The 13,163-nt window shown below is 36.1% G+C and overlaps 1 protein-coding gene across 3 annotated transcripts in view; it reads left to right on the top strand.

The window, feature by feature from the left end:
* VPS8 (VPS8 subunit of CORVET complex) overlaps positions 1-13,163 on the top strand; it is a 94,883-nt gene that overhangs the window by 42,064 nt on the left and 39,656 nt on the right. For all 3 annotated transcript variants that reach the window (XM_081328388.1, XM_081328389.1, XM_081328387.1), the window contains exons 29-34: positions 523-642; positions 1,067-1,123; positions 2,973-3,055; positions 7,536-7,620; positions 7,923-8,021; positions 10,697-10,786. In XM_081328388.1, coding sequence (XP_081184514.1) covers positions 523-642; positions 1,067-1,123; positions 2,973-3,055; positions 7,536-7,620; positions 7,923-8,021; positions 10,697-10,786 — 534 coding nt within the window. The remainder of the gene's footprint in view (positions 1-522; positions 643-1,066; positions 1,124-2,972; positions 3,056-7,535; positions 7,621-7,922; positions 8,022-10,696; positions 10,787-13,163) is intronic.

The following is a 13,163-nucleotide window of genomic DNA, read 5'->3' as shown; positions in this document are numbered from 1 at the left end:
GAATTCTGCGTTCAATTGGGTGTATCTTCCTTTTTCTCGCTTGCCTTTCGCTTCCCTCCTGTCCTCAGCTCGTTGTAAAGCTTCCTCAGACAGCCATTTTGCTTTCTTGCATTTCTTTTTCTTTGGGATGGTTTTAGTTGCTACTTCTGGTACAATGTTGCGAACCTCCGTCCATAGTTCTTCACAGTGTGACCTAGAAGATAGAAAAGCACTGCTTCCTTTTAGTGACGCAGCTATATCTGGCTACAGCGATAAGCTTGGGGAACATTGTCTTAGAAACCTTATATGAATTAAAATTTCCCTTTAAAAATGTTGGCTTAGTGTATCTGGGAAGACAGGTTTACAGTAAGTTCTGAAAATTTTAAATTATTTTTTGTACCACTTTATTAAATACAGTGTTGGGTTTTGTTGTGCTTTCCATCTCAGGAGAAGATACGTGCTAACCTAAACTACAGATATTCGCCACTATTGCTAACCTAAATTGTTGTGATTAATAAATGTACCTGTTTTTCTCCCTTCTAGGTTATGGTGGAGAACTCTGATTTTACCCCATCACAAGTTGGATGTCTTTTTACTTTCCTTGCTCAACAGCTTGCTAAGCCAAACAACACATTGTTTGTGAATAGGATGCTATTTGACCAGGTAATACGAAGAACCATAATGGGATGGAATTTTTATTTTAAAATGGGCAAAATCTATATTGAATTATAAAATGATTGCATGAGTATGATGCCATCTAGTCTGTAATTACTCTATATACTGTTTCAGAAAGTCTGAGATAAATTATGAAGATACGAATGCAATGATTTTAGAAAGGATATGTGGGACAACTGGGAGATGCTTAAAAAGAGTAAACACATGTTGTATTGGGTTTTTGATGTTGAATTTGCATTTCACAGCATTAAGTTATTTTAGAAGCTGGGCTCTTATTCCCAAATGTTGCTATAATTTCTATGTCTTTTTCTTTAGCGGGAAATGCTACAGTAGATAAATTTGTAAAATGTGATACTGTGCTTGAGAAATGGAGCAGAAATATGTATATAATAACATTTGCTTTTTCGCTTAGGTCCTTGAATTTCTCTGCAGTCCTGATGATGATTCACGACACTCTGAAAGACAGCAGGTATGAATCATTAGGATAATATTATTCATGCTGTGAAAATGATTCATGGTTAAGAAGGAAGATCATTACTAAAAAATGACCATACTACAGAGCAGAAACGCTAAAACTAGAACTCCACACTGAGAAACAATCAGCATCTAGAAAACTGCTAAGAGCTTATACATTAAATCAAGGCATATTAATAGTTTTCAGAATCACATAAATTGTAGCAGTTCAGATTCTTCACACCAAAACTACAGAGATTCAGTATGATGAAATATAGCCTAGAATGACACAGTCTGGTGTTACATTATGATATAATTTACATAGTTTGGTTGCCACTATCATAGTTAATAATTAGAGAGTGATTGAAGAGAAGTAGGTTACCAAGTTATTCCACCTCTAACGATGGGGGGTGAGGTGTTACCCCCCGTTGATAGGGCTCGCAACTTGGGCGTCCTCCTGGATTCACGGCTCAATTTTGAAGATCACATAGGAGCCGTGACCAGGGGGGCTTTTGCACAGGTTCGCCTGGTGCGCCAGTTGCGTCCCTATCTGGACCGAGACGCCCTACGCACAGTCACTCATACGCTTGTGACCTCCCGTTTGGACTACTGTAACGCTCTCTACATGGGGCTGCCCTTGAAGACCACTCGGAGGCTTCAACTGGTGCAGAATGCGGCCGCGCGAGTTGTAATGGGGGTTTCCCGATACTCCCATGTAACACCTCTACTCCGCGAGCTGCATTGGCTTCCGGTTGCCCTCCGGGTGAAATTCAAGGTGCTGGTTATTACCTATAAAGCCCTACATGGCCTGGGTCCGGGTTATTTGAGGGAACACCTGCTGCCGGCATCAAACGCCCTTCGCCCAGTGCGCTCCCACAGGGAGGGTCTGCTCAGGGTTCCGCCGGTGAGAGATTGCCGGCGGGTGATACCCAGGGATAGGGCCTTCTCAGTGGGAGCGCCTGCCCTCTGGAACCAGCTGCCGGTGGAGCTGAGGACTGCCCCCGACCTCCGATCATTCCGCCGGGGCCTGAAGACCTGGCTCTTTGAGCTCTCGGGCCCAGGCTGAGGAGAAAATCTTAATTTGGGGCTTTTAGTGTACAGGGTGAATTTAATACTTTTTAACTGGTTTTAACTTTTGTATGTTTTGATTTTTAATTCCCTGTAAACCGCCCTGAGTCCTCAGGGAAAGGGCGGTATACAAATGCAACTAAATAAATTATCTAGAGGTGTATACTTTTATGTGTATAGTGCGATTTTTACTTTGGTTTTTCCAAATCCCCCGTAGTAGAGATGAACAGTGCTGGATTATATCAGAAAGGTAGCAAATTTGGGGCATGATTACTCTTTTTCTAGACTTGATTATTCAACTGAAGTTCAGGAAGAAAAAGGGAGACGTGCAATTGTACGAGACTAGAAGGCTAAGGCAAAGAAATGAGATTGTGTCAGTCTAAGTGCAGAATGTGATTAAGAGGAAAATTATCTCAGTTCATATGATACGAAGCAGGTAAATACTCTGATCAGGCTTGGGAACATGATCATGTTTAATCAGCTACTCAAAAATTATAGCTTCTCCTTGATTTCATTCTTGATCAAGATACATACCTAAGAATAAAGCAATTATATGTTGTCCTCAGGCAGTAACTGAGAAATTCCAAAATCAAATTTTATGTCAGAAAGAAGGTTTCTACTTATGTAAATATGTATACAGTATTGCAATGAACAAGCAAAGCTTGGAAGAATATAATTTACTCCTTGATGTCTGATGCTCGTTCGTATAGAGGCATAATCTTTTATTGTACAGGATAAATGTTGTGGAGTCTCTGAAGGATTTTAACACAATATTTATAATTATATGGTGCTAATAGGTTCTTTTAGAATTGCTTCAGGCTGGAGGTATAGTGCAATTTGAAGAAAACAGACTCATTCAAATGGCAGAAAAAGCTGAATTGTAAGTTTCTCTGTGCCTTTTCTAATTTGTTTTATTCCTTTACATCCACTCTGATAAATCCAGGATTTTTTTAAAAAAAGTTATTTCATTGTATTATTATAAAACACAAATAGCATTATTTTAAAATACAAATGATGCATTGTATTATTGAGTACAATAGTATTTATGTTGACTGGCTACTATTAACACTCTGATAAATTTGATAACTAAAACCTTTAAAAATTAAGGAAAAAGCTTTATATCAGCTACGATCTCCAAAATATTAATGTTAATAAACTTAGATAGGTTGCTTAGATTTTATATTATAAGCCAAATATGGCATTGACCAGAATTATGCCACTAACATTAGCAGTAAAATAACAGATTTTGTGAAGGATGTTATTTCCCCCCCCCCCTGAGAATTAATAATAAGAATAGAAGTTAGAGGCCACTTGGAGGCATGTTCATAGTTTGGGGGATTAAGGATAGAAATAGCATGTTTTGTCTTCCACTCCTATTCCCAATTTTTATGCACCTTAAAAAGCTCAAAATATTAATCACATTTATCTCCTGATAAATTATACCATCATGTCACTTGAAGGTATTCTGTAATGCTCAAGTTAGCTAAGAGAGCATGTTTTAGACCTGGTCAATACATCAATGTCTGCCTGTTTTAACTACGTCTGATGGATACTTATAATTATATTTATGAACAGTTGAATACAGTATATATAATTTGAAATCTATCTGATTTTTATGTCAGTATCTTAACTAAGACAATCTTGCATCTCTGCCCTTCTAAAAGGTGTATCTGTAAGGATTATCTGTGAGGATGTTACCATATATCATATTATTTTTCTTATAATTTCATTTTCTTTTTGTTGGGATGGAATCTTTTGCTTCTTTAACTTGATCCAAATTGAGGCAGAAATCCTTTATCTGCAGAAGATAAATAGAACGAGAAGGGGGAAAAAACATGAGGTGGTTGCTTGGCAACTGCTTTCAGCTGTGAAATCTGTGTTCATCCTCATTGCATTGTCACTGCAGATGCACTTTAGTACTTAGCACACTATATTGTATAAAATTGTGACCATGAGATTAAATTTCTGGTGATTACAACTTGACCTACATCTTACTTCTCCCGATGTTGAAACAGTCTCAGTCTGTTAGCTTTAAGATTTGTTTTTATAACTGTCTGATTCTATTATCAGGCTGCTGGGAAATCATAGCAACATTTATGCTGTAGAGATTAAAATATCTGAACAAGCTTGTCTGATTAACTCCCTGCCCAGGTGCATTTTTACAATTGTAAATAGCTTAATATAAACTGGAAAATGACATAGGTTCAGCTCTATATTCACAAAGAAATTGGTCTTTCCAATTATCCATTCCGTAGGATTTCATTGTATATGCCAAGGGTGTCAAACTCGCAACATCACATGATGTGTTGTGACTTTTTTCCCATTGCTGGCAATGGAGTGGGTGCGATTTTGGCATGACACATCCGGCCTGTAGGCCGGCAATTTGACACCCCTGGTATATGCCAACAAGAGTTATTTTACCTATATCCATTTAACAATTGTATTTATAATCCGTTTTAATATTTTTACATGGTACATTTTATATATTTGATTTTTAACCTGCCATATCTTTATAAACAACTAAAGGAGGCGAATACACCTAATTCTCCTTTCTCTTCCTATTTTCCCCACAACAATCCTGTGAGGTGAGTTGGCTGAGAGAGAAACTAGCCCAAGATCAACCACCTGACTTTCATGCCTAAGGCAGGACCAGAACTCAGTTTCCTGGTTTCTAGGCCAGCACCTTATTCACTACACCAAACTTGCTTTTTATTTATATTGCATTTATGGCATTTCGATTATGTTGCATAAACCAATTTATCAATGAAATTAATGGATAATGTTTATGTTAAAAATAATATAAGCAGTTATATCTCCTAAACCTTTGTATATCCCCAAAATAAATATAAACTGTAAACTAAAACTGCTCTTAAGCCCTTACTAGGGTGCTGGAATTCCATCAGTAAACTGACCATAAATTTCCCTTATCATTGAAATTAAAGAGTATTTGTAACTCTTTTTCCCTTAAAAATCCAAATCTGACTGAAGCAATGCCTTTATTACGGCAAGCAAACTTCTACAAAATCTCTGCTTTGGCATTTCAGGCAATTCAAGCTAGGAAAACAAAAGGGGAAGAATGATTATTTATAAATCTATTTGTCCTGTATTATCTTACAAGGCTAACTTCTACTCATACTTGACTGAGCAGCTTGTATAACTCATTCAGTAATTAGCTTAAAAATTGTACAATAACCATAAAAAAGACTGCCCCCAATCAAATTTTTAGTGTCAGTCGTAACACTTTAACCAAACATTCTTTCCCCTTAAAGAATGATCCATTTCATCCTTCACATACTGAAGGCTTGTTGAAATTGCCAAGTTTTAATGGCTTTAAAGAAACAAAACCCAAAGGACAGTGCGATCGCTGGGATATCAGAGACAGGAAGTTGCAACAGTGAAAGCCAGCTTGTACAGGGACATCATCTTTTAGATGTTAATGAGAGGCAGAATCCACTAGAAATTGGCAGTTCTGAAGACACTGATTACATTATCAGATAGCATTAGACAGCCTCTAGGAAAGCGTATGCATTTTATCAAATACAGAATATTGTCAGATTAAAGTAAAAGCTCTTCCAAAATTCACTGTTAAAAAAAGCAAGCAAATACTTGATCCTCCTCCACTGTTTGGAAATAGAAGTTCCAGTTGATAAAGTAAAAATGCATTCTGTAGAGAGCCATACAGTGATGAGGGACAGTTTCTGGACCCTTTGAAGCTATTTTTAATCCTGCAGTACTGTGACCTCCAGTGTGATCTGAGCTTCATTTAAGTCCTATTAATTGCTATTTTGGATGAACAAACAATGTAAAAAATTTTACTATCTCATGTCTTTAACAGGGATTTGAGCTGCTAAAATTATTATTATTATTATTATTATTATTATTATTATTATTATTATTATTATTATTATTATTATTATTATTATTATTATTATTATTATTATTTGGAAGGGACCTTGGAGGTCATCTAGTCCAACCCCCTGCTCAGGCAGGAAGCCCTATACCATTTCAGGCAAATGGCTGTTCAGTCTCTTCTTAAAAACCTCCAGTGTTGGAGCATTCAGAGCTTCTGGAGGCAGGTTGTTCCACTGGTTAGTTGTTCTAACTGTCAGGAAGTTTCTCCTTAGTTCTAGGTTGCTTCTCTCCTTGACTAGTTTCCATCCGTTGCTTCTTGTCCTTTGTTGTTGTTCTCTTTGGATCTGCCTGATTCTCAGGCCTGTCTCCTCCCTTTTCTTTTTTTCATAGTTTTGGTACTAGTGTTGCTTTAACTATGCCTGACTTGAGTATTGTTAATTTTAAATTAAAAAAGAAAGAATATAAATATTGCATGTAATTCATATAATAAAATTCCTGTGCTAGTTGAACTCTTCCATTTTCTCTAGTGTCAGGTAACTAAGCTCCTCCTTAGTTACAATTAACTGATATTCCCAGCAAAAAAAGAGGCAGCTAGAACAGAAATTGTAGCTAACTTCTTTTAAAAAATGGTTAAGGAAAGATAGGAACAGCAACCCCATAGATTAGGTAAAGGAAACACATGTGAGTCCCCTCCTTCCTTTTTGCTGTCATGTTAGATGTCACTGATTTAGAAGGCTTTGCTTATTCATGAGATATTCTTTTGATTTTTTAAAAAATGACAGGTGATACATTTATTAAGTATGACATTAAAAATTGCTGACATAGCTCAAGATAATCTATTTATTAGTTTGTCTAATATTACTTGTGCCTTCATGTCATGTTTGACTCCTGGTGACTGGCTGGACAGGTTCTCTTGGCAAGGTTTTTCACTAGCGCAGGGGTCTTCGAACTTGGCCCTTTTATGACTTGTGGACTTCAACTTCCAGAATTCCTCAGCCAATCACGCTGGCTGAGGAATTCTGGGAGTTGAAGTCCACAGGTCATAAAAGGGCCAAGTTTGAAGATCCCTGCTCTAGCAGCTTGATTCCTAGGGCTGAGAGAGAGTAACTGGCCCAAGGTCACCGAGTTGCTTGTGCCTAAGTTGGGACCAGAATTCATGGTCTCCAGTTTATAGTCTAGTACAGGGGTAGGCAACCTTGGCTCTTTTATGACTGGTGGACTTCAACTCCCAGAATACCTGAGCCAGCCATGCTGAGGGGAAAGGGAGAGTTTCCAAGCTGAGCCATGCTGGCTCAGGAATTCTGGGAGTTGAAGTCCACGGGTCATAAAAGAGCCAAGGTTGCCTACCCCTGGTCTAGTACCTTAATCACTACACCAAACTTATTATCTCTAATAAGCAGCATATTAATAACATCAAATATTAGGAAAAACAGGACATGTTTTATAAAGCTGCTTTTTTAAGAATGTATATGTCTAAAAAGCACTCAGCTATAATTCTTTTATTTCAGCTACCAAATCTGTGAATTTATTTATGAACGAGAACATCGCTTTGATAGAATAATTGATTGCTACTTGCATGATCCCTTGAGAAAGGTAAACATGACATGGTACAAGTTATAGAAGAAAATTCAGATGAAATCTTATTTCATTTTTCAGCAGCTTTTCTATATGTTTGAGGGTGGAGGACTTTGCTTTTTAAAAATAGGTTTTTTTATAGAAATATGCTAAAATGGTACATATAAATGATACATTTGCAGTGCCTTGTTGTTTATTAATGATACATTTTCAGTGTCATGTTTCAGCATGTAATATATGAGGATCAGTCATTTAATTTGAGATAATGTTTCCGTAATGTATTTTTCTTTTTTGTAACCTTTCCCATATATTTCTTAAAGGAGGAAGTTTTCTCCTATATCCACAATATTCTTTCCATTCCTGGATATAGTACAGAAGAAAAGCAGTCTGTGTGGCAGAAAACTATGAAACATATTGAGGTATATTTTAAATGTGATTATATATTTAAAATTCTATATGTAATAGTAGAGCTGATATATCCTAATAAATTAATATAAGTGGAAAAAAACAGAATGAGACCATATTTTTAATATTTAATATTTAAATTAAATTAATATTAAATTAATTTTGTGTCTAAATGGAATTAATCTGATTAAGAATAATTACTTTTGAGGTAGAAAACTTCATGGTTTAACTGACAAAGTTAGACACTTTGATTCTTTAAGACATTCACTTTACAGAATAGTTTAAAAGTGTTTGTAATCGAATACTCACAGATGAACAATACTATTCTTAATGGAATTTTAAGATTCACTCTAAAAAGCCATGGTTCATCTTTCTCTGTTGTTTTTTATTCTCTGAAAGTCTCCTCAATATTCACAACTAGTGTTATTATGAAGGCACCAAATGAATGCTGGTTACAACTGGTCTTCAAAGCTCTGGCTGTTCCAGCACCCTTGCAATCGCATGATTATTATCTGGGTGCTTGGCAACCAGCTCAATGACACTTGATGAGAATCTATGACCTTCACTGCCAGCTTCAAATAAACAAAGTCAATGGGAAAACCAGCAGGGGAGGTTGCAAGTCTCCCCCACTAACTTCTCTGCAGTTGCACCATGCCTCTCCTGCCACACCTTAGACACCCTCCCTGAGCCTTGCTGCATCAGCCACTCAACATGCCTTGCTGTGTTTGCGTCATACCTCCCTCCCCAACTGAGTACCCTCACACATCTTTACTTACCCAGGAACAGCCACCCCAAACCATGCTAAATGCTCCATCTCCTCTACCATTCACATACCCTTGCATACTCTCTCCCACCTAGCAATTGCTACCCAGGTTTATCCCGCGACTCACGCACCCTCAGATATTCCCCCCAAGACTCACTGCACTTGTGTTGTACCTCCCTTGCCATTCTTGCACCTTCACACAGCTTCTTCCACCCAGCATCAGCCACCCAAAACTGCCATACTCATGACACGCCACTGCTCAGACACCCTCTGAGATCCAGCAACAGCTACCCCAAGTCTTGCCGTGCTTGCTCTGTGCTTTCCTAGCCACCCACATACCTTTGCTCTCTTTCCCATCCAGCATCACTGCTGGCCTGCTTGCAAGCCTTTGAGACTAGCAATCTTATACTGGCTTCCCCACTGAATTTGTTTGTTAGAAGCTGATGGGAATTTGTGAGGAGATGCTTACTTGACGATTCCCATTCTTTTGCTTAGCAACAGCAACATGGACTGCAGGAATTGGTATTGATAAGCGAATGCAGTCATGTGATGTTGTGCTTTATGATTGTAATGTTTAGTGACACAAATTCCAGTCCCAGTTGTTGTCATAGCTCAAGGACTATCTCCAGCTATAGTCCTCAAGGATTATAAGATGCATAGTTTTTCATTTCCCTAGTGGTACGTTTTCTAAAGAAGAAAGCCTTTCATACATTGAAGAGATCATGGATGATGACTTCAAAGTGTTCAAACTGAAAGTCTCACAAATCTGGGACACCATTGCAGCCCTGCTGCATATATGACACCAGGTTTGGTGTATGGATGTTCCTAAAGGATAATACTGCACAATGACCAAAAAAATAAAACCCAAAATTAGTATGTATAAACATAATAAGGAGAGATACAGTTGTTCTTAAAACTTTTAGTATGACTTGTTCTGACTTGGGAGTTATAATAGGACAAAAAAGTCTCAGCTGACTACAGCTAGAGGAAAGTATTAGCAGTAAATAGGATGTATGAATGTGGGAGGGAAGAAAAATACCAAATCCTCTCTAGCCTCTAGGACAGGGGTAGGCAACCTCGGCTCTTTTATGACTCATGGACTTCAACTCCCAGAATTCCTGAGTCAGCTATGCTGACTCAGGAATTCTGGGAGTTGAAGTCCATGAGTCATAAAAGAGCCGAGGTTGCCTACCCCTGCTCTAGGACTCTTCTGAAAATATGAAAACAGCCACAAGCTTTCTTGGTTTGCCTAATTATTATACATGTAGTCATTCTTATTTTAGGTAGTAAATATGGAAGCATGAATTACTATTTAAGTTGTTAACCACATAAATTGGATGGAAACTATATATGCAGATTGCAAATACATATTTAAAAACTGGTTCTGCAAATTAGTAATGTATTAAAATGTCCACCCTTGACAATAGTTTTCCAATATAAATATACTTCATAAATATTTAAATCACAATATTTCCAATAGAATGTTTATGGAAATATGTATAAAATAGTAATACTAACCAATTATGCACCCAGTGCTTTAATCTTAATTGGACTATAGTCTTTTATTGAAATTTAATATAAAAATGTATATGAAAGCTAATTAATTGTGGTAAAATCCATGGGTTTTGAAAACACTTTCCTACTGAATGCTTCTTTAGTATAAAGCTAGAAGAAACTGCTTGAATATACATAGAAGCCAATGAGACTCTTATGGAGAATTCAGAAAAGAGAATTTGGTATCCTCAGGCAACATTTATTCTTCAGTGAAGAAAAAAAACGTAATCACAGAAATGCTTATTTCTGTCCTTTATCACCTCATCTCACTGATATAAAAAGAAACATTTGGAATAGAATTCAAATTCTGAAATATCACAAACTGAATTAGAGTTTTATGTATTTAATCCTGACTTTTTTTCTTTTGCTTAGGAGTTGACATCAGTGAGTCCTTTTAAAACAGCAGATCTTATTTCTATTCATTTCAGTGATGAGATTGAACAAATAATTCAGAATCTACAGGTAAAGATTTATTAAGCAACTAAATTGATATGTTCTGTTTCATCACAAAAAATATTTTTTCACTTTCCTAAACTTAGAAAAACCTATTTTTCAAAAGTCTAGATGTGTTTTCCCAAATTATTGGTAGTATTTGCCCCATAATGAAAGTTTTCCTGAATTAAAGCATACAAGACCTTAAATTCCATATATTGCTGTGCTTTCTACCTTGATTATGATACTCTTACATGGGAAACTCTAAGTGAAATATTGCTACCAGCTTTTTTAAATGAAAGCTTAATTGTACATCCTAGACTCTGATCCTAATCACCTTTGATACCCATGGGTTAGAAATATTATGAACTAATTTCATTGTTCTTCTTTTTTAAATCAACATACTACATCTGAATAAAACAATACAAGATCCCATAGAACACAATGAGCTTTGCTTACAAAAAGCCAGGTATTCAAAAGTAACCTTTGCTTACTGCTACACATTTGTATGAATGGGATTAATTCCATTTAACTTGAATAGATCATTTTTCAAACCATTTTGCAACTGTGATTCAAAGGTAGAAATCAACTGATTTAAAGTACATTCCCCTCTCCATTGTCATATGTACATATGCACACATACAAATGTAATAACTGATGTATCTTTGTTATCTTAGCATCAAAGACTGGTACGTTAGAAAGAAGCAGGATTTTTAGGGGGAAAGTGTAATTTTTCTTATAAAATAATATTTCTGTCCCTTATCACAATACAATTTGCTGCTGTTTTCTTTCTCACTTCTGTTGTAGTGAAAACATTGTTACCTAGTGTGTAGTGTCTTTGGATGTGCTTTTTACTGGAATATATTTTCAAAATTTGGACCCAAGTCTGTAATTTTATACATATTCTATACAGTGGCTAATGCCTCTGAAAGAGGAGGAAAGTGTGTTGAATATGTTCGTTACCTTGAGTTATTTGTAAAAATAATAAAGGCGGGATACAAACAAACAGTAACTATAATAAAGGTTTGCACTATATGTTTCTATTCTGCACTCACTTCAAAAACTGTGTTTCTTTACAAGTGGCAATGTACTAAATAGAGGTATCTTCAGCAACTACTTCATCTGTTACTTTGAGCTATTTTATACATAGATAATAGAGAGAGAGATCTTGACAGAATGCTTACTTTGACTTTTCCTCTCTGGCTAAGTTTGCCTAGTAAGACCTTTGTTAAAGAGACCTTCCCTTGATCTGGGCCACTCTCAGTTATTAGAATAGAATAGAGCTTGAAGGGACCTTGGAGGTCATCTAGTCCAGATCCTGCTCAAGCAGGAGAACCTATACCATTTTAGACAAGTGACTGTCTAGCCTCTTCTTGAAAATCTCCAGTGATGGAGCGCCAACGATTTCTGGAGTTTCTCCTTAATTTCAGTTAACAACTTAGAACACATATTGTTATATGCCAAATCACATCCAATCTTATGGTTTCTTTTGATATGAAATTTCACAGTGCAAAAATCTATTCTCTATATTTTAAAGCAGTAGATTTTTTTGAAACAATAAGAACTCACCCATGCTACCATTATAAGATACACATCCATATCTATATACAAAAGCTATTGGATGCATAGTTATTAAGAGTAATACTCTTATCTATATTTCTTTTTACAACTATCTTTCTGATTTCCTCTTAGATTTGTTGTGAAAGCAGAAACATTTAGCCATGTCTATGTAGCTAATTAATTCCTATATTGTATTTCTATATATGCTTCTATTCTACGAAATTTGCATCACTTAACAAAGGTCAGGTTTTTAAATCTTGATTTACTGTGCCAGTTTCAACGAATCCAGATTCATCTATTTCTGTTAAAATCACGTAGATTACCTATCAAAATCTTTCTACAGCTCTTTTAAAAAAGTTGCAATTATTTATTTGCAAACATATCAGAGGAGTTAAAATCCCTTGTTTGTTTTTCTCACTCACCCTTTTTTATGCTTCTGTAATGCTACTGTTTTTGAACAATCAAAATTCATTACTGGTCAAACTGTAAACCAAGATGAATTCTACCAGTAATGTACAATACCACTTTCTAAAGAAATGCATACAAATCTCCTACATTTTGGATTGTATGGCTTAGAAAACCAAAATGAAGCAGTAGAACAACTTACTAATTTTTACAATTCCAACAATTTCTTCATAGCTAATGAAGCTATGTAGTTTTATAAAACAGTGCCTGTATATATGGACATTGCCAGCTAGGATACATAAAAATTAAATTAAGCATATGATTGCTAAATGGAGATGAAAAAACTCTGTTATAGCATCACACATAGCCAGGTGCTGACTGCAGAACAGATCGTAAATTACTTGTGTAAATTCAGAGATAAGCTAAAGAAGAAGAAAGTCAG

This window comes from Vipera berus (genome assembly GCF_964194415.1).
Source record: "Vipera berus genome assembly, chromosome: 5".
Classification (NCBI taxonomy): Eukaryota; Metazoa; Chordata; class Lepidosauria; order Squamata; family Viperidae; genus Vipera; species Vipera berus.
This window is presented reverse-complemented; position numbering and strand designations above follow the sequence as displayed.